The sequence below is a fragment of the Hetaerina americana genome, unplaced genomic scaffold, assembly GCF_022747635.1.
Source record: "Hetaerina americana unplaced genomic scaffold, ioHetAmer1.1.p SCAF_1, whole genome shotgun sequence".
Taxonomy (NCBI): domain Eukaryota; kingdom Metazoa; phylum Arthropoda; class Insecta; order Odonata; family Calopterygidae; genus Hetaerina; species Hetaerina americana.
Window position 1 is genome coordinate 6,507,231 of NW_027286069.1, and position 27,271 is coordinate 6,534,501.

General features: G+C 35.8%; 1 protein-coding gene across 1 annotated transcript in view; it reads right to left on the reverse strand.

Moving 5' to 3' along the window:
• Nucleotides 1-513: 513 nt before the first annotated feature.
• The window catches only part of LOC139694131 (putative ATP-dependent RNA helicase TDRD12), a 38,134-nt gene continuing 11,376 nt past the window's right edge, over nt 514-27,271 (reverse strand). The window contains exons 4-14 of the mRNA XM_071592565.1: nt 22,934-24,003; nt 20,614-20,824; nt 19,801-19,971; nt 17,055-17,207; nt 14,450-14,602; nt 11,902-12,229; nt 10,706-10,852; nt 6,854-7,050; nt 2,486-2,620; nt 1,408-1,476; nt 514-600 (exon numbers count right to left, since the gene is read on the reverse strand). Coding sequence (XP_071448666.1) covers nt 514-600; nt 1,408-1,476; nt 2,486-2,620; nt 6,854-7,050; nt 10,706-10,852; nt 11,902-12,229; nt 14,450-14,602; nt 17,055-17,207; nt 19,801-19,971; nt 20,614-20,824; nt 22,934-24,003 — 2,721 coding nt within the window. The remainder of the gene's footprint in view (nt 601-1,407; nt 1,477-2,485; nt 2,621-6,853; nt 7,051-10,705; nt 10,853-11,901; nt 12,230-14,449; nt 14,603-17,054; nt 17,208-19,800; nt 19,972-20,613; nt 20,825-22,933; nt 24,004-27,271) is intronic.

Here is a 27,271-nt window from a genome sequence, read left to right on the forward strand (position 1 = left end):
GTGCTTGGATTACAGAATGAAATAGCTCTTAGCTTTCAAAGAATTTTAATCTGAAAATGGCTAGATTTTTAGGCTTTGACCACACGTTTTTAACAAGAATATAAACAAACATCAAAGTCCAAGGAGGAGGAAAATCTACCAAGCTGGGATTGGAAACCATGGCCTCTGGGTTGGCAGGCGATGAGAGTAATTTGCCGCCGCCAGGTGGCTGACCTTTGCTTCATAATTCAAACATTTCATGAGGACAGTACGTAAGACATGCATCTGCCTTCACTACCTTCAAACACATTTACATTTACTCTCACTGAGATTGACGGCGATAATTCCACTGACCTTCGGTGTCACCTGCTGAAGAAACAGAAGTTTCTGACTAATTTTCAGCCTACCGTCGAAACTGAATCATAAAATTGTCATCAATATCTTAAGAACTCATCTAGTTGTTGCTCCACTATGGGACAACAGGCAGATTTTCCCATAAAGGCTCTTTTGTTCTCAAGAAGTGTATGCTCTTCCTCAAATTCCTTGGGAAAGATTCTGGTACATTGTACCATTGTCCTGCAGCAGCAGCAGTATAGTATGTGGGATATGTTGGTTGTTTGTCTGCAGTTTGAGAGTCAATTTGCCACAAATGATTAAATTATTAGTGTAAGCAGTTGGAAAATATGCATCTTTTTCAAATTGGTCATTAAACAGATTAATACCACTAAATGGAGCTCAATTGATACACACAAAGTTGTAAATAATTATCAACTTTAAGCATTAGTGCTGGGAATTCAAAAGATCCCACAGGAATTTGTTGTAAGGGGTTGTCAACAAGATTACTTTCGACAAATATTGTCATCCTACCACTTTTTTATATTTCAATCAACATATAAGTAGGTAAAACAGGTGGCCACTGATAACCTTGGCTTCAAAAGTCAATCTGTGGTGATGCAAAGAATTTCTGGGGAAATTTCACTTATGGCTAACAAGAGTTAATTAATTTATTATGTAAAAACTTAACATTCATGTACATTACTTTCACTTCAACTAAAGATGGTCTTTTGTTCAGTTACTTAGTTTAAGCTGGTCTTACTATATAGGTTGCTTGTTAATGCAGTGCACTATATATAGTTATTGATTTTGATTAACTGGCTAATTCACCACTTACTTTCCTTTAATATTGCATATATTAATGAACCTTTCAGTATTTTTGATACACTACATTACTTCTATTACGTCCTCCTCCAATAAATTTACTGCCATGGTATTCTTGCTTCAAAAATTTACCTTTTTAAATTAAATTGATTTAACAAAATAAAATTAAAACTCCTATAGCTGCAATAAGTTAGCGCCACTCTTCACAATTAATAACAAAATTTTGTTGTGATGGTTTGTGGGAAAAGGAATTCCATGATAGTGACCAACCAGAACCTCTAAACCAGAATACTCTTCTGTAGTAGTTCGGCGGAATGTTACTTCCTCACCAGTGACCAACTATAGACACAAACACTCAAACCCAAATGAGATCCTACACATGGTTGAAGGGACTCCATTAAGGATACCTGGGTTCATCAACACATACACACACTATCTGTGACTGTTTATGGGAACAAATTCCACGCCAGGCACAATCCCAGAGCTGGCACGCTCATGAGCACTCAGGAAAACACTCACTCACACATTCAAAAAAGGGCCTCTCTACTGGGAAAATGTAAATCAAATTGAGCAACATCAAGATAACAAAAAAGAGGGAAAGACAAGAGTGTGCATCAAATACGCGTATATTCAGCTATAACGTAACCCGCCCCAGCAAACTGAAGGAGAATGCTACTTGGAACAGAAAATTGTAAAAATAAATTACAAGTTTTAAAATTTATAAATAATGAAATTTTTCACCTATCCAGCATTAGCTAATGCTTACTGAACTAGATCCTCCACTGTTTAGACAATGATAAAAAGTTGTACCCACGTCAATTGCTAATGCTAGGTTATGAGACATTAGTGACTGATGTGAGAGAGTTCTGGGACTTAGAGTACCAAAAGAAAATAATTTAGACCAGAGGTTATCAATAAAAGAATTTTTTTGAGAGAAAAGCATACTGTCAGTTAAATACCCATGTGATGATAGGAGTTAACTGCACTCCTTAAGATGCTCATTGTACCAGGGAGAGAGTTGTAAACTTACTTGAATTTTTAATTTTATAACTTTCCTAGCTATTTGTTGAAATGAGTAAAATTTAAAATTCACTATGCCATACATTCCTCAGAATGCATCCCACTTTCCAACAACACCTGTGACTGAACATACTTTTTGAACACATAATTATTTACCTAATCATGTAACAACTTTGATTCATGAGATGCCTGAACCACATATATGTACTTACAAATTCTCTTAATTCTTAGAATTAAAAAATAATATTTTCAGGAGAAAAATATCCATAACCCCAAAAGTTTTTACAGGTAAACAAAAAACTCAAGTTAATAATCAATCATTACTCACTGATGCTACAGCATTCAATTCTGGAGGGATGGACATTCCCAGGCGCTCCAGGAACTCAATAAGGCCAGAAATTTCAACCTCAGGATTTGTTATATCAACCACTATGTCCACGGAACAAGTTTTATCTTGGGAATCCTGAAATTGTGCAATTAAGTCAGTGAAAATAATTTTACACAAAGTAACACGCTTAACGAGGAGTTCTTTTTACTATATAGGCTTAGTAACATAGAATTAAGTTCATAACTTGAACTTAAATTTTTGAAAGAATCTGGGGAAAAAAATGCACGCCAGTCCAGGTTAATATAAACTTGAGCTTTGTCATTAAAAATACATTAAAAGTGAATTTTCATATTTTATTAATGACACATCTCTCAGGATTATATAATAAAATGAATAAAATATACAATAAAATTTTTTGGCACAATCAGGAGAATAAATGTAACTGGTGGGAGTATACCTCTCATTGCATTAGAGGTAATTTGAAAAAATCAGTTTGTTTACGTCAGCTCTTAATGATGAAAAACGCTTCACAATGAGGCATTCTTTCCTGATGATGAATGGGAAAAGGTCATATGGGACTAGGTCCACATGATATGGAGGATGAGGAACACACTTTACATTGATTTTTACAAGATAATTATGAATTTGCTTTCAGAAGCCTACGCATATAAACATGCCTCAAGCGCATTTTTTCTGTTACCAACATGTTAAAATAAAATTGACAATATTTCTGATAGTGCTCTAAATGATATTTGAAGATCTTTTCTCACAGTGGCAGTAGTAGAGATCAAATAGAAAGAAAGTGGGGATTACTGGCGTGTTAGTTAAGGAGCAATTTACAGAGGTAGAGAGGAAAATGAGCAAGGAGTGGCCATAATATTGATTATGAAACTCAGGAGAACGGAAGTGAATATAGAGCAGGTGAGTGTTATCACTATGGTGGTAGAGATAAAAGTTGCCCTTACCAATCTAGTTGTAAGCTAGGCGTGTATGCTGACAATTACCAGGGCAAAGAAGTAAACAATCTTTACAACCAATTAGAAGAATTAATTTGGAGCATGCCAGGAAGGAAACACCTACCAATAATGGGGAATGGAATGCAATGGTACGCAAAGGGAGGCATGGGAGAGAGGCAAGAGGCTACGGTTTAGGAATTAGAAATCATTGAGGAGAGTTATAAATCAATATCTGTAGAAGAAAGTTTGATAATAACTAGCATAGAGGTCAATCACCACCACAGGTATAGGTACAATGATTAGAGAAACAGGTAAGTACCAGCTAGAATGGCTATATATTTAGGAACAGAGCCAACCAGCAAAAGCTTCTGAGGTGTAGATGCAGATTTGGATCATAATTTAGCTTTTATAAAATACAATTAAAATTTGTTTTGAAATGCGGATGCGGCAAAGAATGAAGAAAACAAGGACTGAGAAGAAGACAAAGGCTGAAGTTTTTACAAGGAGCGATGATGAGAGGAAATTGCCTAACTAGAAGGAATCCTAACCCCCACACCTCTCCTTTCCATATTTTCTGCACCTAGGAGATCTCTTGTTTCTCATCTGTAAAGCCAGCTCCTAACTCATTGTCGCATTTTTTCTGTTACCAACATGTTAAAATAAAATTGACAATATTTCTGATAGTGCTCTAAATGATATTTGAAGATCTTTTCTCACAGTGGCAGTAGTAGAGATCAAATAGAAAGAAAGTGGGGATTACTGGCGTGTTAGTTAAGGAGCAATTTACAGAGGTAGAGAGGAAAATGAGCAAGGAGTGGCCATAATATTGATTATGAAACTCAGGAGAACGGAAGTGAATATAGAGCAGGTGAGTGTTATCACTATGGTGGTAGAGATAAAAGTTGCCCTTACCAATCTAGTTGTAAGCTAGGCGTGTATGCTGACAATTACCAGGGCAAAGAAGTAAACAATCTTTACAACCAATTAGAAGAATTAATTTGGAGCATGCCAGGAAGGAAACACCTACCAATAATGGGGAATGGAATGCAATGGTACGCAAAGGGAGGCATGGGAGAGAGGCAAGAGGCTACGGTTTAGGAATTAGAAATCATTGAGGAGAGTTATAAATCAATATCTGTAGAAGAAAGTTTGATAATAACTAGCATAGAGGTCAATCACCACCACAGGTATAGGTACAATGATTAGAGAAACAGGTAAGTACCAGCTAGAATGGCTATATATTTAGGAACAGAGCCAACCAGCAAAAGCTTCTGAGGTGTAGATGCAGATTTGGATCATAATTTAGCTTTTATAAAATACAATTAAAATTTGTTTTGAAATGCGGATGCGGCAAAGAATGAAGAAAACAAGGACTGAGAAGAAGACAAAGGCTGAAGTTTTTACAAGGAGCGATGATGAGAGGAAATTGTGGGAAATCCAAAAAGGATAGAGAAAGTGAGTAGGAGAAATAATGAAAGATCGTGGAATGTCGAAGGCTGTGATAGAAAGGAAACTTTGGGTGAGCAGGGTGGAGGACAGAAGAGAGAATTTAGATAGCATGAAGGTAGGCAGAAATTACGACAAAACGAAGGAAATAATTTAGTCCAAACAAGAGGATTTTCTCAGAAATTTGGAAGTATATAGTTGTAAATGGCAATCCAAAACCTGCCTTTAATACAACAATTTCAGAGTGTAAAAATCATTCGCCTTGACTGGGATTCAAACCCAGATCCCTCAATATCCGGTCGAGTGCTTTAGCCACTTAAGCTACCGAGGCGTCCTCTTAAACTCTGAAATGCACATTAGCGGATGACTCCGTTAAAAGTTACTGTTGCGGCATCTCCCGCAGTTTCTTTGGAATCTGCCTTTAATAGTTCAAATAACTTGAATAACTGTTAATTTATTTCTTCTAATATATTTTACTCAGTGATGCGGTATGCTAAAAACACTATTGAGGAAGGGACCCACCTCAAGTAGACATCCTATGAACCTACAATGGATACAAATATGAATATGAGAACTAGTTACTACAGATCTAGCAGGAGAGACAAGGCTTCAAATTTTATGCTGGGGCAATTTTTCTTGGTTCTTTTTTTCTGTTAAATTGCCATTTATTGAATTAATCAATTAAAAATGTGGCACTGCAGTTAATTAGGAAAATATAAAAAGAATTTCAAAGTTGGCGATAAAGGAAATTCACCCTTGGCCATCGACCAACCTGTTTTTCCAGGGGGCAAAAGGAACCTCAAATTAAGCATTTTCCATAGAAGCCATAGAATCATGGCATCGATGTTGCAAAAAATGAATACAGCTACAGGGAAATTATGCTGCGAAGCAACAGTTGTTTCAACTTTCTAGTGTTAATAGTACCGCGAGTAAAATAGGAGACTTTAGAACTTGAATGCACCTAGTAACTTGCTAAAATGCAACTATTTCAGAGTGTAAAAATCAATCGCCTTCACCAGGATCCAGGTAAAGGCAAATGATTTTTACACTCTGATTTTGTTGCATTGTAAGGCGCATATTGTGGATGACTCCGTTAAAAGTTACTGTCGAGATATCTTTCGCAGTTTCTTGGGATTAGTAACTTGCTTGCATGGGTTCAATAGTTCCACAATCTATTTGTAAATTAATATTAGATTTCTGCATCCAAGTAACTATGCAAATAACTGGTAACCTTGCACTAACATCTGTAAAGTTCTGCGGTTATGTAAAATAAATACAAAATATTGAAACTTGACTTCTTTCATTTTCATAATAAATCTTGTCACTTGTCTATCAATGGAAATACGAACTATATGACTTAAATGATGATACAGTATTTTGCAATTTGCAATGAGATGGTTTTAAAATATATATTTACAGATAAAATGTCCAAAATTTCCAAGGATGGATGATGACCCAGGGCAATCACAAAGATTGACCACTTCAATTATTATGAAAATGCATGCTATAAACATCATGTAATACAAAAATGAATGATATATATTTATTGTTTTCTAGTTAATATCATTAAATTAAATAATAAAGGCTAGATATGGTGAGAGACTGCTTAGGTATTGTGAACAATTATTATAATGAGATTCCCTAGAAATAAATGCAATAGATTATGACTGCTGTTAACTTATCCCTTCAATATGACAATTACATTGTATGCAAAAAGTGGCCCTTGATATGCATTAAACTCTCTCTAACCTGTCTCCATAGCCAAGAGTACCAATCAGAGGGAAAAGGAACATTCAACAGTCAAAACTTTGAAGTTACAAACATCATTCACTTACACTCATTTTTATGCACGAGAGGTTATAACTTTTTATGGTTAAAAATCTAATAGAGCATTTCAATGGGATAATATGTACACATCAATATTATTGACAGGGTAAAATAACTTAGGAAAAAAATTAGCACCTACCTTGGCAAATATGTCTCTGTAATTATCCATTAGAGTTGAGAACCGTAAGCCAAACTGAGTCTTTGAATTTGTAGGTATTCCTACATGCACAAGGTGTTCTGCATCTCCTATGTTAAACTCTGATAGAGTTTCATCAGAAATCAAAAGGACTGGTAGGGCACCTGATAGCTGAGAGCGCAGCCATGTCTGGCGGATTCCTGGCCAATGAAATAAGGAATGTCTTTTGAATTAACACAAGCACATATTATGGGTGAATGAAAAGATCTCATAACAGAATTATACATACCAGCATTAATATAAATTTAGCATACGTATAAAATGACAATATGGAACAATTCTTTATATAATACCCTGCAGTGAGTCATGCATTCATGGATAAAATGAATTACACATCATTTATCAAATGCCACCAGTACCCAGAAAATCAATTGATAGCAGTTTGCAAGGGCCTTTGAAAGGCACCACTAGATTATGAATCTGTGATCCCTTAGTGAGGAATTTGATGCTTTACCAACTAAGCTAAAATGAAATTAAACCCAAGTGATATAAAGGAAACTGTGACCTAGGGGTATGAGATATTACTGTCTGAAACAAATTTATGCCCAAAGGCTTTAACAAACAATTGTGAAAAGTTAAAAGTCATTAGAAATTAGGATAAGAGGACCATGATTAATAATAATGGGATTTTTTTCATACATAATGGAAAATATGCAGGACGGGGGAAGCCAATGGCGACCTAGTTCTGTACCACTAGTATTACATTTGGCTTGCAATCCAAGATGACAACAATATTTACTGTAAAAATTCCATGACAGTTTCAGCTAAAATACCTAAGTTTTCCTTGAGGTGCTTAACTGGATTAAAGGAAAGGATATTAGTCAGACTGCCAGCATAACCTTCAACTTTAAAAAGGTACAGTTGAGGCAAACAATCATAAAAAGTAGTTATTTCAATGTAGACACCTCAGAATGGATGCAAATACTTTTATTAAAAAAACTGAAATGTGACAATATACACACAGTTTAAATTGATTCATGATAATCCCTCTGAATCAATAATTTCTGGATTGATCATCAAAAGTTCACAATATTTCCAATGTTAATTAATTCCACTACAATATCAAAATGCCAAGGAAAGTTATGTACCAAGAGGGTGATAAAACGGGGAGAGTGATGGAAAAGATGAAGCAAAGTGATTCTTCCAATAGAGGCAATATTTCTAGGGTCTGCTAAATGCTGCTACATTGATCATCAAAACTACTGTACTAAAAAATTTGTCTGTACATCAGTATTGCCCATGCGACCATAACTTCATCATAGTCACAAGAGACAAACCAATTCCGCAGAAACACTTTTAATTTTGAGCAAATGGGTATTTCATTTTTCACTACTTCACATAAAATAATTCTGGGAACAACCATTAATTTCATGCATATTACATACTGAGTTCAACGAAATGGCAAGAGACACAAATGTTCATTGACTACCCAAGCGGGCAAGTATAAACCGTCCAGGTGAGTGAAGTCTCACCCTTACTGGTCATTGTACATGAGAAACACATGGCATTGAAGAAAGAAACATGGATGAGTTGGAAGTGTGGTTTGCGAGAAGGAGAAACTTAAAACTAGGAATAAAATATGAATTCTTAACCTAACAAGAAACGAAAGCAGACAGGGAAAGGCTTTTTACAAAAAAAAGAACGTCACTAACAGCACTAACTGCCCACTGGCACACTCTGAGCATAGAGCGGTACAAAAAGGAAGCAGGGCAAGGGTCGCCCATTTCCCACAGCGGGAAATTACACTTGGGCAAGAGGAAGTGGGTGACAGCAAGACCGTGAAGCAGATAAAATGATACTAAAATAACTTAAGAGGACGGAGGAAGAGATCTGTCCGGCCGTGAAGTGGCTTATTGCTATGAAGAAAATTTACAATTAAAAGACATAGAAAAGGCTCATTGGCGAGTAATATCATTAGGCAGTGTACAAGTTTGTTTCTCTCTGGGATCAGAGTCCCAGATGGTTTGTAGCAGCAGATTCCCAGATGGTGCGAGGCGGGATTTGAAAGACACGACTTCCGAGCGAATAAACTCCGTGACAGATGGGAGTTAATACACCGCTCGCACGACAGCCATCCTAGTGAAACGACTCACTTGGAGTAATGACCGAACAGCCTTGATTTGGATGGTTTCAAGGTGATGCCAGAGCGTTTTCCAGATGGCAAACATGGGGCAAGCATACAGAAACTGCAGGCAAATGATCAACCAGTAAAGTTGCATCTTGTCAGCGTGACCCAGAGGAGAAATCACAGAGGAAAGGCAGCCGAGGCGGCTCCTTGCGACCATTGCCTTCTGAAGGCAAAAGTCGAGGTCCGGCTGAAAAGTGAGCTGGTTGTCTAGAATGACACCAAGATATCGGTGCGAAGAAGCCCTCGGTATAATGTGTTGATGGCAGAAAAGAGGTTGTATTTCATAGTGATGGGTCAATTCAAAAATTGTAGAGATTTCAATTCCAATTTTTGATTCTTGTAATCCCATTTCATCAATGACTCAAAAAAATCAAATAATCCCAAATAATAAAATTACAATTTGAAAAGGGTAACTATAAGGGGAAACCATTTCTCATATCATTAATAACATCTGCATTGCATCATCTGCACATTCTGCATTGCATATTTATCCCTCCAGCTGTTTAAGGATTGTAGCATTCTATACATGCCTTACCTATATGCTGTATCTTCTTGGGGAAGTGTCTATAATATATGCTACCCAAGATACTATCACGGCCATTTATATTGATAAGAATCTCAGAACTTATAACTGCAAATTAAAATTTGAAAAATCGAAGACATTTAATGGAAATGGAAAATAGCTGCAAGCAACTTACAGTAATGTCGAGTTACACCTTGAACTTTGCAGTTATGCATACATTATATGATTAATAAGTTAAACAGTTATTGCAATGGCGAGGCAGATGTAATAATTCTTCTTAGTTCTAAAGAGAGACTGCACAACATAGTGGGAAAGAGAGGTGACATGCTGGTGGGAACAGCCAAACTTGACAGGAGTCATCTGCTTGCAGCAGGCTATGGCATTGGCTGCCAGATTACCATAGTGTACTCACACAAATAGTCCAAATGGGCTTTTTTTTGACTGCAGACCACCATCATGGTCACATGGAGGTGTATGAGCTTAGCACTTTGGAAATTATTCATGTGAAGCGAAGTGCTGCCATTAGTTTGTTGTCTGTGGAGCATCAACAACTCAGATGTTTCTTGTTTTTGCCTTTTCATGTTGAAAATATATGAGAGCTCATTGAAAGAGCTAGAGCTTTTGAATCACCGGGGGTTTGTTCCAATTCTCGGTTCATGTCTGCAATGCGCTCTTTTGCCATTCTGATTCTTGCACCAATGTGCGTTGAAGTCTATCTGATTGAACCCTCCAACAAGCATTTCCCTTTGGATCAACTGTGCCAAGTGTTCCAGTCCAAAAACCAAAGGGGTTGATTGACACCAAACACCTCAAAGTGACAATGTAGACACTGAACAGCGATCTGATGCACTGGTGCCTCAAGTAAGAATCAGAATGCACCTCAGTGCTTCAGATTGTAATACAGTCTCATTGATTTTGGGCGTTAGATGGATTGCTAGTATTAGTGGTAGATTGTTATTGCTTCAGGGCCATCCCAAAACCTATTTTAGACTCATTTCTGTACTGTAAGAATAGAATGCTCTCTGGAGGGCAAGAATCAGAATTGAGTTTCCACTTTTGAATTACTTGATTCAGATTCTTGGCTGATCTTCAAAGAATGAAGTTGACCCATCAATAGTTTTTAAAACATTAAAGTTTTACAAACCTGCAATATCCACATGATTCTGAAGCTCATGCACAACAAGCAAATCAGCACCAAGCTCAACTATCCTTGGTGCTAGCCGCTTCACAGCACTTGCTGATTCACAAACCACAACAAATTTCTTGAATCCTAAACTTTTACTTAGTATGCCTATAAGGAGAAAATGTTTGCTAATTACCACAACATTCTGACATAATTACTTGACATAAATATTAGTTACAATGCAAAACAGTTGACTACAGATGACATATTCTTATAACAGGTGGATACTTGAGCAGTGACTCAAATTCATGGTCCTTAAAGACTGAAGAATTGATGATTTTTGTTTTTTTTTGGAGTTATTTACTGGGTTGATTGAAATCATACAATTTTTGCTTAGCTTAATGAAACGTTACTCCCAGATAAAAAAAGTGGTTTATTTCTAGTGGGTCAATACTATTTTAATAAAGAGTTTGAAATTAGAAATAAAATTAACATTTCAAGGAGTAAAGTTTTAAGGAAAAGAAAAAGATGAAAATATTTGTTTTTCATGATTTTAAAATTTATGATTCATGAAATTTTTTGCCTGTCCAGGATTAGCTAATGCATTTTTACTGAACTAGATCCTCCACTGCTTAGATGATGATAATAAGTTGTACCCATGTCAGTTGCTAACGCTAGATTTTAAGACATTAGTGACTGATATGAGAGAGTTCTGCGATTTAGAGTACACGGAGAAAATAATTTAGACCAGAGGTTATCAATAAAAGAATTTTTTTGAGTGAAAAGCATACTGTCAGTTAAATACCCATGTCATTATAGGAGTTAACTTCACTCCTTAAGATGCTCATTGCACCTGGGAGAAATGCATAGCCATAGTGACTTCTAAATTGTACTCATTTCAACACACAGCAGGGAAAAACTATAAATTTAGAACCAGCACCTAACACATTAATGTCTCAGTAGTAACATCCATACAGAAAACCACTACTTTTGCAAAAATGGACCACGCTAATGGCCAAGGGAAAGATACCCTTTCCTTTCTAAGGAAAATTCATGAAAGGAAAAGTACTCTTTCTTTTCAGAGATCTGAGATACATGGTTTTTTTTCCTGAGGGTTGAATTTGAATATGACGGGTCAATCTTTAGCAACAAATTAAGATAAAAAACATCAGCTTACATATTTTAAGATGCAAAGAACGGGTATAGGCGTGCCTTACCCAAGACAATGTTGTCAACTTCTGTGATCCTGGTCTCAGATTTAGTAGATGCAAACTCCTTCCCTTTAAGGTATTCCTGAAATCCTACAATGTGTAATGTAGGTTTTAGCTGGGCAAATACTGCTGCCTCAAGATAAGAGCCTATGCATAGCAGAGGCTTCTCTATTATATTTTTTACTAATGATTCCAGTTGAGGACACCATGTTTTGGCTGCAGCAATAAACTTCACCACTTGGTATGATTCTGAGTCACCAGATGGATTGGATTCTGCTGCACGGCGAGCTCTTTTCTGAAGGATCAGGCGACACTCTCTCAGAATTTCCTTCAGCTAAGGAAAAACAATTCCAAGTAAAAATGTCATTTTTAGCACCCAGGAACTTGAGAAATATGTAGATAAATTATTACATTGAAAAAATTTTGGATTATGATAAAACTAAGAAGGGTGGAAATGGAATATGATCCACCTTCATGAAGCTTCAAAAATTAAAAATACAGAGATCATTCGTTAGAACTTTTTTTTAACACTCTGAAATTGTTGCATTGTAATGCACATTTAGCAGATGAATCCGTTGAAAGTTACTGTCTCTCTCTGTAACTGTTACTATCTCCCACAGTTTCTTGGAATTTTCCAAAAGTAATTCAACTCTAGTGTTTAACGTTGGCTTTAACCTTGTGGACTGTGGTGCAACGTGTATGACTATTAATTCCTGTGACATTGTATGCAAGGTATTTTGTCACAACATATTGTTTCTTTGAAGCCTTCAAAATTTCAGAGTGTTAGAGGATGCCTCGGCAGCAGGCTGGACACTGAGGGATCTTGGTTTGAATCCCAGTCAAGCAAATGATTTTTACACTCTGAAATTATCAATTATAATGCAAATTTTGTGGATGACTCCATTAAAAGTTACCGTCATGGCATCTCCACAGTTTCTTTGAATAAATATACAAAATTCCTGTTTTTTTTAATGACTACACCTCACATATATTAATAGTAATGTTTGGTTTGAAAATAATGGTTTTCCTGTTATCAAAATAGCTTGAGTACAGGTATTTTATGGTATTTGAGGCAATATAAGGGATGGAATATAAACCAGGAATAATATATTGCTAAGAGGCAAATTTCAATTGGAGAGAATCTTAAAATTCTTCAAAAAGTGGCTTCAATTCCTTTGAGCACGTTTCAAAATGTATAGACAGAGACAACTGAGTAGTAGCTCTTAAGATCATGTTGACATATTAAACATTTCCATTAGGCACTATTTATCATGTATTATGAATAAAAAATGCGGGTATTGCAGGAAGTTCCATTGCTTTTTTTGAGCTTCTCTCAACACTGAATGCGCATTGTAAAGTTAATTGTATTTGGCAATGCTTTCCAGATACCAGTCAATGAATGTTGAAATTGTCTCTTTCCTATTCTGAATTCTATGAGGGGCAGTCAAATGAAAATCTAGTGGACAAACACACTAGACCAGTCTGAGCACCAACAAAGCATAACCCAACAACTGCATGTGCCCGTGAGTTGTCACAATGCAGTTCTCTTACCACAGCAACGGAAATACCGATACGTAACAACAATGTTGCCACCTTTCACAATGGCTGTGCTATGGTGGGTGTTCATTTAACTCCCCCTAGCATAATAATGAAAAATGCATCTTTATATTTAATAACTATTGTGTTTAACTAAACAATTTCATTTCTACATATATAATTAGGATACTCATGGTACTTCAAAGAAATGTGTTGAGCACATTGTGTTAACATTGAAGACTTAAGATAAATAGTTCAGTCACTACAAATGCAAATTAAACTGCTGCACGACTCAGTTATTATGCAGGACTCGGTAAAAAAATGGAATTCGAATAGACATGGAATGTGAAGTAAAACTGTTACCACATTTTTTATAAAGTATCAATAATGTAGGTATGGAGGAAATATTTATGCAAAAAATGTTCGTCATATTTCATAACATTGACAAAATGAATGGTTTTGCCATATGTTTTCACCAAAGAGCTATGGAATGAACAGTACTATGCCACTACATTGCAAATTACCTGCCCTTAGTTATGCTACCCAGATTAAAAATGTAATTTGCCAAGAGACAACCCTGGATTGTGTGAGTGTGTTACACTGGTTAGTATGTTTGAAATCCTGGGTCCCTTCAGAAATATACTAACAAGGGTCCACTGTATGTACTTTCAACATCACCTAGCTTATTATTACCTCAATTACACATATAAATCTGGGAAGTTTTTCAGGGGTACATTTCCCAGGGTTAATGATCTAGGAATACTAATGTAGAATAATCCCACAAAAATTAAAATTATGTAAACTTCATCATTTAAGTATTATTATACAACATCTTCCATTCAACTAATTAAGAAATATTGCAAATTTCAAGTAAAAAATAATGATTTTTGGGATGTAATTACCCATGCCCAGTATGATGCCCATTAAAAAAAATTACGCTTGGTAAGTCAAACAAATCAAAGGCTCACCATCTCTAAGTCACAAGTTAAGTTATAGGAACCAGATATAATTTATTTACCTCTGGTAGGAACTTTTTCATCATTGTATCTGCCTCATCAAACACCAAATGGCACAGCCTGTCAAAATTTGTTATTAGTCTACCTTTCTCAAGTAGACGTAAAAAGCATTTAGGAGTAGTGATCAAAATTTCACAGCCATTTACAAGGGGTATCTGAAAGATGAAAAGAAGGAAGATAAATGAAATACAAATCATTCTTTGATGTATCACATATTTTATGAACCTGCATACCAAGTTGCAACCATTATCCATTGGTTTTAGTCCATACCACATGCTAACATGTAAAAGCATGGACCATGGTGATACCAAGGGTATGCCTCAATACTTTCATGACACTTATGTATGTTATACTAGGTTGCCTGAGATCTCACCACTGTCTGTGATGGTGTCAGGCCATTCCTGGCTGAGAATAAAATGAACAAGTACCAGGAGCCAAGATGTAGGCCACCTTGCATTGGCTCACCTTCCTTGCCCTTTATCTCCCTCTCCTCTGCATGTTAACCCAATGCCTTAATTAACTTCAGAATTAGAGCCCCAAATTATTTAAGGGATTCAACACCCAAGAAATTCACAACACCACTCCACTCCAAGCTAGCTGCAAGTAAAATTCAGCTCATCCAGTATCTGGTAGATGATATAAGGCCTAAGAAACTGTATGCATTTTTACTCTTTGATGAGCCAGACATGACTCAGGCATTAACAGAACAATATGATGTAAATTAATCTAAGATAAGAACCATTGAGAAGGCAGATGGACAATAAAATTCTTTAGCATTTGTGCAGGCACTTCTTCAAGTACTTACTGTATTAGTAAGACAAGAAATGTTTGTGAGCATAACAGTTTCAGGCTTAACTTTGTGGAATTCATTCATGTAGAGGGTAGAGAAAGAAGCATAAAGATTTATTACTTCGCACAACCATGGTTTTGATGCTGTGCATCGTCATTAGGTGTTCCGATGATGATGCCCAGCATCGAAACCATGGTCGGGTGGACTAATAAATCTTTCAGTGGAAGTGCAAAGTTTCTTTCTCTACCCTCATGTCTATGAGTTTCTCAATATATGCTACTACTAGAGCAACAATGCCTTCCTGAGAATTCCTTATAGACTGGTTGGTTGATCCACAATCTGAGGAAGTCCAAGTTTACCTGAGGTAGGGTAGAAGCAAAGCCTAAGGGGAAACAAGGCATCACTCAATGAGTTATCATTTCATCGTTTGTATTGATTCTGAGTCATCTACAACCATGTGTTTGCCATCTGCTTGAATCTCAATCTCGAGAAAACCTTTTACTATCCTAACCCCCACACCTCTCCTTTCCATATTTTCTGCACCTAGGAGATCTCTTGTTTCTCATCTGTAAAGCCAGCTCCTAACTCATTGTCCCTTATTCCAAATTTGCTTCCCCACATATTTTGTTGAATGAGGAAAGAGGGTGGTGGCTAGCATTCAATGACTCCCTGACTTTCCATGAATGGAGGGTAGTGGGAGTAGTACAGGTTAACAAGCACACACAGAATTGTACTTTAAACATTATTTATGCTAGCATTTTACAGACATAAAGAGAAAACTATAGAGGTGAAATTTGACCTTAGGGAAATTATGAAAATTCTATTTTAAAGAGTTATAAAATATTTTTTTTAATGGAAGGCATTGCTATTATATCAGATTGACTTTATTAACATTATTATTTCAGGGAAAATTCAGCTTCATCATTATTGATAAAAACTCCTAAAAAACATATACTTTTTCCAATTATGGAAACTCAAACTATTCCTTTCCATAAAACTAAAGACTGCCCCAGGGTGGAAATTGCTCAATGTGACACCCTTGTGGAATGTAACTCCTGCATTCAGGAACATTTTACTGTCTGCATAAGGTTAAAAAACATTTGATCCTCAGCCTAGAAGTAGATGAGTCAATAATAGCCACATGCACCCATTCATTGTTTAAAATGAGATAACTGCCAGCAGATATTGCTGAAATTTTTGAAAGGTATAAATCTAATACCAAATAAGTTAGAAGGCATTTAATTCACAGATGATGAAGTTTCCATTTTAATGAAGCTACGGTAAGTGAAAGGAAAGTAATGAGAGACAACAAGGTAGAAACCCTGCAATTTTTGTAGGAAAATCCAAAAAGTAAACAATGTTGAACGGATATCCTATATAAGATTCAAATGTTTGTCAGATACAATACTAGTATTATTTCAAGTGGTCCTATGATGGTTATTTTAATTCGCTGGTCTAATTAAAAGCCCACATTCGTGAATTTAAGCAATGAATTATTGAAAAATTATGTGATTGAAAGGCAATGAAAACATATTTTATCAATAAAAGCGTGGAAACAATTTACATATATAACTAGTCTATATTACTATACTCAATTCCTAGAGGATAATTTGTATTTTCAATTATATTAAAATACTATTTCGTATTTTCCAGGACACATGCAGTGCATTTTGTAGTCTGTGCTTAAATACAGTCAGATAAACATTTTGTATCCAACATACGTTTTGTAAGTGACTAAATCTCTTAATACGAATATCACTTTTGCCTAATCCTACAAAAGGCTTTCATTACTCATTGATAACTTAATATGGACTGACCATTTGCTCATCTTCCAGGCCACCATACACTGGTATAATACGTGGAGAATGGTCAACATTCTTTAGCAGCCACTGGCTATAGTCATGGACCTGGGACACAATATTCCATGATGGGCAAAGAATCAGCACCAATGGACCATTGCCAAGAGGTAACTGTGGAAGTACAAAAGATAACACATGTTACTTATATGGGAGCAAGCACATATTAGGAGCTCACTATTTTTGTGATTGATAAATAAAACATCCATTGGATTGAAATGAGAGATTCCAAAATTAAGTAAGAGATTCCAGCATACACACACATATTAGAGGCCTTGGATTTTCTTTTGTGTCAATATTTCATTTACTCATTTTGCTTTCGTTGGATATTGGATAAAGGAAATTTATTCTACAAATTTTAACTGTATGGTAACAATGTGACTCAAAATTACACTTAAAAATTTCAGAAATGAATTCCCAAGAACTGCCAATTTTTTTATACTCCATTTACCATACCTGTTCCAGTCAAACAGAAGACAGTTTTACTCTAAAAAGAAGTAAATTTTTAAAGACAAAATAACAAATAAAATCCTCGAGATCAATGCAATTTAAAGAAGACACCAATCCATGTTATTTGTTATCTCCAGTGTAACACTATGGAATTTACACAACTCAGCATAACTTTATGCAATTTACACAATGAAATGAGTAACTTTGTAATTCCACACATACTGTGTGGAATGACAAAAGTTATTTATTTCATTTCAATACAATCAATGCTAGTTTTATGGCTTACAATGGCCAACAAAGACTTTTGCAAAATACTACACATAGACAAAACAACATGTTTAGATGGCAATGAAAATTCTTTGCACATAGCAAACTTTGATAAAGCAACATCCAGTAAACTTAAAAGTTTTGAAGAATCAGAAGAATTCAAAAAACCTTTAAACATGAGACAGAATCACGGACATTCAGATTGATTCAGGGCAGCATAAAAAAGCCAACATTCTAAACAATTTTTCAGAATGTCTACACCATAAATATTGGTGAGCAAAAAAAAGCAGTCTAAAAAGTAAAGCAGTTATTTTTTTCTAGCACTCCTACTAGTCTCAGCACGTTCAGTTCGGTTGTGGGGCCTCTAAGCTTTTTAGCGCTGCCTAGCTCAATCTGCACCAAACTCTGGAAGCATCAGGATCACTGTTTTCGCGAACCTCCCGATAGGGCATGTATCATGACATGTAATGGAATCAACCCTTGAACAATGGTAAGCAATCAAGTTCTGTGGGAAACTCAACAAAAGTATTCCCAACACCTACTGAATGATTCCGCAAGCCTACAAGGACTCTGCTTCGCCATATTCTAAAGTTTCAAAGTGGTTGAAGTCGTTTAAGGAGGGACGGGAAGAGGTGGAAGATGAATCCTGCTATGGAGGGCTATCAACCGGCAAAAGTAATGAAAATGTGTTCATCATCTTTTGAATACAGACCATCGAATGAGTATGCAGAATAAAACAGAGACTCTTAACACTCCAAAAACCACTTTGCATGACATCGTTAAATACAATTCGAACATGTGGTAAATGTGTTCCATACTGGCCCCCAAACTATTGACTGAAGGCCACGAGAACAAACGAGTGGTGACACATTTTGGACAATACCATTAACAGCGATGAAACATGGGTATTTGAATGTGACCCTGAGATGAAACATGGGTATTTGAATGTGACCCTGAGATGAAACACCAAGTTTCCGAATGGCACACCATGGATTCCCCTCACCCCAAGAAGGAAAAAATGAGCAAGTCAAAGTGAAAACCATAATAATTGTCTTTTTTGATGCAAAGTATGTGGTTCAAAAAGAAATTATACCACAATTGACAGACAGTCAATACTGCCTACTATGTGGAAGTGCTTGGGTGACTAAGAAGACGGATTGCCTGAATACAAAAGGAGATTGCCGATTCCTGGCAGTTGCATCACGACAATGCTTCCAGCCACACTCCTCTCTTAGTCTGGGAGTTTTAGGTCAATCACAACTTGGCAATGCTGCTCAAGCTCCCTAGAGCCCTCACCGAGCTGCGGCATACTTTTCCTTGCTCCTCAGTATCAAGACTGGCCTGAAAGGAGTCTGTTTTAGGACCATCACAGTGATTCAAACCACCACCATGAAGGCTCGGTTCAAGGTTCCCATTGACGCGTTCCAGGCTGGGTACAGTGCATGTTATTTGCCAAAATGTGTCGATGCCTAAGTAGACTATTTCAAAGAATTTTAAATGTTTGTAACAATACCATGAATTCATTTTTTCACAGATATAATTGCATTACTTTTAGCCTTGTATGCTTGAAAAAATTTCATCAAGATGACCTAAAGTAAACTTTGTGACAATATTAAAATACTTGACAATCGTTACGACAGTTTTGCGATGAATTGTATCACATTTCAAATGGCCCTTCTTTACAGTGGTTGGCTCTCCAATGAGCAAAGACCATTACGTGCACATGGACAATTTAAAATCACCCTCGGAATTGGATTTATATTAAACAAAAAAAATGAGAATTCAAAGCTTAAATGTTAAAAAGGAGTACATACATGGATTCAATATTTGGGAATTAAAATTTCTTGTCTGCCACTCAGGGGCTGCCAATATTTAAGAGTGTTGTTTATTGAACCCAAAATACTAAATTAAGAAGACATTTTTGAAAAAGTAATGAAAGAAACATCTACTCCTGAAAGAAAAGAATAAAAAAAGATCGTAGATAGATTACCTCTGCATACAAATCTGGTGAAAGCATGAAGCTCATCAAGGGCAGCAGGTAGCCCAATGTTTTCCCAGAATTTGGTGGATTTATCATGATGAGGTTGTGTCCACGCATCAGTGCTGGCCATGCATATGTTTGTATACGCATGGGATCTCTGTAGCCCATTTTTGATAGCGCCTTGAAAATAAAATGTTCCTCAATCAAATGAACAATGAATGTTAAGGTTAGTTTACAATTAGAAAACTTTTGTAATGCAAGTTCTATCAAGAAAATCAGATGATAATGTGGCATGCCTCCTTTAGGATCCAAATAAATTAAAAGAAAATAAAAACTTTAAATGATATAAGAGAATAGCATAGAAGCCATGAAACCATATGAAGCCATATTTATAGGAAAACACTGCAATCACTTCAATATATGACATAGATACGCACATAAGAAAAGCTTTCAAACTCACATAGATCTCCTTTAAGGTATATGCACTTGAATATAAAAATTAAAGAAAATTTTTATGTATTCTTAGAAAAGGGAGAAATATCAACCCACAAATAAAATTTTGCTTGACTGGAGGACCGATTTATCTCGTGCAATGTGTTTAAACAGTAAATGGAACCTATAATTTCTACCATGATGGTTCATTATTGATCCAGAGACCATGTCTGTAAGATGAAATTATTATGGGTTTATTGTGAACTTCAATTTTCATAAAATTAAATTTGCAGTGCCCATTCAATTATTTTCCTCTATGTTATTATGTTAAAAAATAAGATATACAATGATGAAGACAACAAAAATAGTTAAATTATCAATATTTACTACCTGATGCAATGAATCCTTGAAAGGAGCTTGTGCTATTGACTGTATCGGTTGGGTCAACAAATGCCCTCTCACAAGTACGCGGCACATCTTGATGCGATGGGCAGTATAAAAGCAATCCCTCGAAGTCAGGTCAGATGTCAAAGATGTACTCAAAAGAGCTGGTAAATTTTTCTGTAAAACTGACACAGGCTTCACAGCCTCTGGCTCCAGGCTGTAAAAAAAATACTATTGCACAGCATCTGATTTCAAAATCATCTATTTGAAATTAATACATATCTATGAAAGCAGTGAGCTTAAAAAATAAGATTTTAGCAGGATTGGGAGAGCTAAAAAATTAATAGCTAGTTTTCATTACCTTGCTCTGGAAGTAGAAGCCGATAACTAAGAATATTGGAGATGAGTCGAAAATGGAAGATTTGAAAGATATAAAGAAAGAAGGATTGACATTTGAAATGAAAAATCGATAGACTTTCATGCCCAAGGGACCAAGGATGGTAGATATTGTCAATGATGGAGCCAAATGAGTGGTATAAGATATTGGCTTTGGAAGAAAGTGGCCCAGTGATAAGGACAACTCAAGGATGGCTTAGAAGAGGGCTAAAGAGGATGGCTTAAGAGAGGGCTCCATGTGGGCATCCATGGCAATGCTTTTTAGCTAAAGGAGGAATTCATCAATAAAAGTGAAGGCATTTTTTGCTGAAACTTATTCTGCCAGACAAATGAGAATGTGAGTAGAGGGAATTTGCAGTGCATGACACTGCAGATGATCAAGCTTTAGTTAGCCAGTCAAGAACCATGGACAGAGATTTTCTACATCTTCTTAATACCATGCAAGCTGGTATAGTGGTGTGTGGCAGGGGCGTAGGGGCACCATCCATAATTAAGAAAAAAACCACATGCAAAAGTCACAAATTTATACAATACACAAAACAAAACATGGTATGCCTTCATACAAAAATCCCTTACATTCCACACACATGCAAACACACAAACTACCAACTAAGATACACATGCACCTACAAATATCCCTCATACCTTAACAATGTTTAAATTTGTTCTGACTTTTAAATTAAATGTTTTTACTATTTATAAAGTGACTTTGGTTTCTTACTATTATAATTCCCAATTGTTCGGATAAAGAATGAATATTTGTATCTATCTGTATTGGAATCTATCTCCTTTATTTTATCTTTGTGGTCTGATTTACCCAAGTAGTGTGGGGCCGTTATAATTGCTTTAGTGTCATTGTTAAACTCGTTTGTTCTGAACCTTTCTAAAACTTGTGGCAACCTGCCTCCAGGGGCTGGTCAGCTCAATGCATGCACATCAAGGTTTACAGAGGGAGGGCAGTTGGCACATAAAAATTTGATGAAAGAAAGAGATGGATAAAAAGAGATGAAGATGATATAGCCACACCTTTACCTAGAATTAAAATAAAACTACACACACATAATATCCCTAAGGTAACATTTAAGCTCTTTTCTTTGAGTCTCAGGGCTGTTTACTGCCACCCTTGCTTTTCAATATATACTTATATTTAGGAGGATGAAATAATGAAGGAGGTTTGGATGGACAGGAGGTAGGAATGAAAGCAGTTTCCAGAGGATGGTCATTGTTAATTTATTTAACGATTAACCCAAAAATGCCACATTGGCCTTTACATTGGATTACTGAGAAAGATAACAATAAAAAAAAGATAATAAATAATAATAACAAGAATTATTATAAAATAAATAACAAGGATAGATGAGATGAAAAATATTTAATCACAAGAAACTTGGGACTTACTTGATAAAGGAACACAAGTAGGAACGTCCATATATCAATCACAAGTTACATTACAATGCTTAGAATTGAAGTCTGCAGATTGAGGTTGAGAAAAATAAGGAAGGGGATGAAATGCCAATTCCAGAAAAAAGTGGAATGAGGGAATTGAAGGTGTGCAGGAGATGGAATGCAAGATATCTCTTAGCCACGGATGAACAGCACTGGGGAAGGTGAAATAATGGTGTGCATCTTGTTTTGTGAGGGGGGGGGGGAGAACATGAGAAAGAGAGAAACTGTGAAGGAGTTTGTGAGACCTGAAGTGGCCACTGTAAATATTTTTAATCGGTTAATTTAATTATTGTATGTCTCCATTGCAGAGGAGCAATCCCAAGTTCACACATATGAAATGAATACTTGCTAAGAATTAAAAGAAGACGATTCTATTATGCATAAAAAGGGCAGTTTTATGATATTAGAACATACAATATGGACTACAGTTATCTCATCACTGAAATATCAAAGAAACATTTCATAGAACATAATTCATACTTACATTTTCTGCAATTCAACCTCTTTAACTTTTTCAGCGTGAGGAGTAACCAATGGCATGGAAGTCTTCCCATCTAAACATGATGGAGTCTGTGGAGGGCTCATAGTTTTAGATTGCTCCTGTGCAGCAAACAATGGTAACCGGACACTTAAATTTTGAATGGATAGCCCCTTACTCTTGATGACATCATATACCCTGCTGTTCTTTTCTGCTTCAGTTTTGGACAAGGATTTGGCGAGTGAATGCATTTCCCTGGACACGCATTCATCAGACCTATCACCCTGACTCCCATTTAAGGTAAAAGTTGAGGACATATTTACCAAAGATACTTCCTCCCCACTCACATTTGTGCCCTTTAAATTGTTCACTTCAGTTTTGTTTATGCCAAAATCTACACATGATAACCTTTTGTTCCCCATTTCATTATCTCTTGAATCACACATCAATTGCATTTCTGAGTCTTCTTTGTAGAATGTTTCAATGCCAATATCACCTGAAACTTGGGCTTCCTTGCTCGTCATATTGGCATCATCACTCATCTGATTGTCCTCTGAAAAGGGTTTGGCCTTATCACACTCTTTTTTTAATTCATGCAATTGTTTTCTGCGGTGGAACAATTGGAAAATCTGTTCAACCGAACTGGAAAATCTAGTTTTTGATGAAGATTCACTGCTAGGACAATCTGAAATGCTAGGGGCTTTTGGTAAGACTTTAGCCCTGCTGTTACTGATCTCTGTACTCAACTCATTTAACTTTGGAATACGTGTACCTTGATGAGAAGTGTCATCATGACTTACTCTATTTTCATGAGTTTTGCTATCTTGACATAGCTGAGATTCATTTGCATGCATAGGCGCAAAAGTGGAACTCCTGGGCACCAATCCTGTCATTTCTATCTCAAATTCATCACCTTCATGGCAAGATGGAGTGTCTGACTCTACAAGCCTCGACATTGCTGGCTTGAATTGACTAGGTTTCTGATTTCCTGGAGGCAGTGTCTCCACCATCACACCAGTGAATTGTGGTGATGTTTCTCTGCCAGCTTCAAATGGCCCTGCAGTCTTTTTCATGGACTAGAAAGTAAGAACATTACATTTTAAAACTACACAAACACAGCAATACTTGGACTAATGAAATACATATTGTATACTTTAAGAAATAAAATTCATTATCCTATTTCTCTAAAAAATCATTAAAAAATATGAAAAATGACATGATAATATTGAAAACTACCTCATTCCACAAGCCAACAAAGTAAATAGCCACATTTTTTCTAGAACTGACAATAATCCTCACATACACACTGGATATTTTGTTTGCTTTAACGATATACCTCTTCCACCTTTTCTGCCTGAAGAGAGTAGCAACCAAAATGACCAGGGTGGGTACAGACATGACATGTATTGCTAATTAGTGACATGTATTTCTCAGGGCCATTCCATTTGCACCAGCTTTTAAATTTAAAATTCATGCTCAGTTAATACTATTAAGAAAAGCGAAAGAATTGTAACAAGGAAAGCCTTAGAAATGAGTTTCTCCTAAAGAAATTCCTCTTAGCACACCAGCGGAGCAAGAACTTTGTTCAATGGCAAGTCCAAGCTGTGTGATTTTTTGGGTCAGGCTTACAATTAGTACATGAGCATTGCTGCTACCTATCAAACCAAAATTTGGCTTCATTACTGTCCATGGCAAATTCTACTAATACAAATCAAGCTTAAACAGATCCATACAGTAGAACACTGTTATGATTGGTATAAAATTACAGCAAACAATTATATTAGATGCATAGTTATTAAGTAAATACACATAAAATGTACTTTTAAATGATAAAAGACAACGCAAAAAGACTGTACACTCTGTGTTTTCTTTCACAGTTGAAAATACTTGACTTAAATTACTTGAATAGATCAAGTGCAGATCATTTTAGCTAATTTTAATGCCCCTGCTTAACTATGCCTTATGCTTCTCTGGTACCTGATGCCTTAGATCTCTTCAGTTTGTCAGTACTGGGTGTGTCAAATTAATAGTCCTGTATGTCACCAAGCACCAGCAAATATATTTTGCATGCCCAAATAATTGAGTACAAATTAGGATTCATCACTGCAGCCTACTTGATTTGTGAAGAAACTTTCTTGTATATGTTTGAAAATTATAATGAGGTCTCTGCTTGCTGTGAGCATTTAAAGTAGTCTCAGCTACTTTAAATGCTCACAGAAAGTACAGTGGAACCTTGCTTAATGAGTAACTCATAACATGAAAAACTTACATGAGCAAAAATATTTTCCCCAAAAATGACTCGCTTAACAAGTAAATTTTCTTATAATAAGTGATGAAGAGAGGAGCATTCCCTGATTTAGTTTGGGTTGAGCCCTTGCTAGCATCATGTTGTCACTGGTGATATCAAATTTTTCCAACACTTGTTCAGACATATTATTTTTTTATGCAAAGTTCAATAATATTTTTCCATCATTTTAAAAATTTCCCTGATGGAAAAGTTGCAGCCATACGAGAAAAACAACTACCATAAAAATGAAAAGTAAAATCAATGAAAAGGAAGAACGAGGTGTGAGCAAGGCTTCTCTAGGAAGCACATAGTCTACATCAGCAATTTGACCTATCTTCAAGAACAAGGACAAAATTAAGGTGATAGAGGCTTCAAAAAGAGTGACAAGAATATCTTTGCAATGGTTATGTATTCTTGATGCTTTTGAAAGGCTGCTTCTCATATGGATATATTGAATAGAAATTGCAATGCAAAACTATTAACGAAAATATCATTTATGAGAAGGCATACATGATTTTTGCTGACCTTGTTAAGGAAATGCCAGAATTCTTAACGGCAGAAGAATAAAGTATTTGTGGAAAGTCGTGGGTGATTCGAGAAGTTTAAAAGAAAAGCCAGGATCCACAGTGTTATGAGGCACACTTAAGCATTGAACTCGGACTCAAAGGCAACAGAAAACTTAAGCAGGGACTTCAAGAAGCTTGTAAATTCTGAGGGCTGCATGTTGCAACCAGTTTTAAACTGCGACAGAAGTGGTGTCTCCTGGAAAAAGATGCCATGGCAAACCTATAGAGGAGAATGCATTGTCCTGCCACAAGCCAATAAAAGACTGTCTCATGCAGGCTAAATGTGATGTGGGGGTCATGGAAACCTTTCCATCATACATTGAGAAGCATCACCCTAATATGGCAGTGGCTACGTGCACTACAAATTTATTTACAGATAATACCATTATATTTTCACAAAAATTTGAAGCATAGGCAAAAACTAATGTCTTTAGACAGCTTTCCAGTAAAAAAATTAAGAATGTATCATAGAAGATAAACTAATTATTTCCATTTTTTTTTGTTTTCTACAAAATGAATTCCCATTTCAGGATGGCTCATTCCACGATAGAAGAAAATATGAAGATGATTCATGATTCTGAATAATCTATATACTTTTCTTTGCATCAAACTTGTACATAATTTATTTTTTAGGCATGGAATGCATACTTCCAAACAATTAGAGGCAATTTTCAATCTTCCTCCAAAATGTCAATGCAATAGAAACAAATTTGTTGAAGAAGAAAAGACAAAAAGACAAAAGAATGTTAATAAACAGAATATCAATAAGTATAGCATTAGATGAACTTCCTATTTAAGAAGAACATCATACTAAATGTCTAGGTACTTGGATAAACTAGTTAATCATGGGAAGAACATGTGACAAAACTTTTAGCTAAAACTACATCCCGCAATTTTCTTCAGGCTACCTATTGTGGGTATATCCACTCAGGGATTACCTTTGGAATCCAACTCTGAGGATCCTTGCGTCATATGAAAAAAATATTACAGATGAAAAGAATTTTGAAAATAATGAAAAAGGTTCCATTAAGAACTACCACTAATCTCAAATATGCCTCACTCAAAATTTTGCTAGTATCATGCATTAGCATAAAGGAAAGTGAGTTTCATGCACAAAAACCATAATCCCTTTGTAAAAAAATCAATTTCCATAAATACAACAAAAGTTAACATGAACTTATTCATTTACACAGCCAAGGAAGATCAAAAAGCCTCAACAGCATCATTCACCAAGGATTCAAACTCTTCAATAAACTACCATCTGTAATTAAATGCCTGGAGTACAGGAAATTCAAACTGAGTAAAAGACACTCAACAAAAAACTTGATCTATAATATTAATGAACATATTGGAATATAACATGTAATAACTTTGTATTTGTCTTCAAATAAATGTATTGCATTTTGATTTTTTTGTTTATTGTAGTTCATATATACTTAAATATTGCTATTTTCAGTAGTGTGCCCTCTTTGTGCTATCCTCCGGGCAACT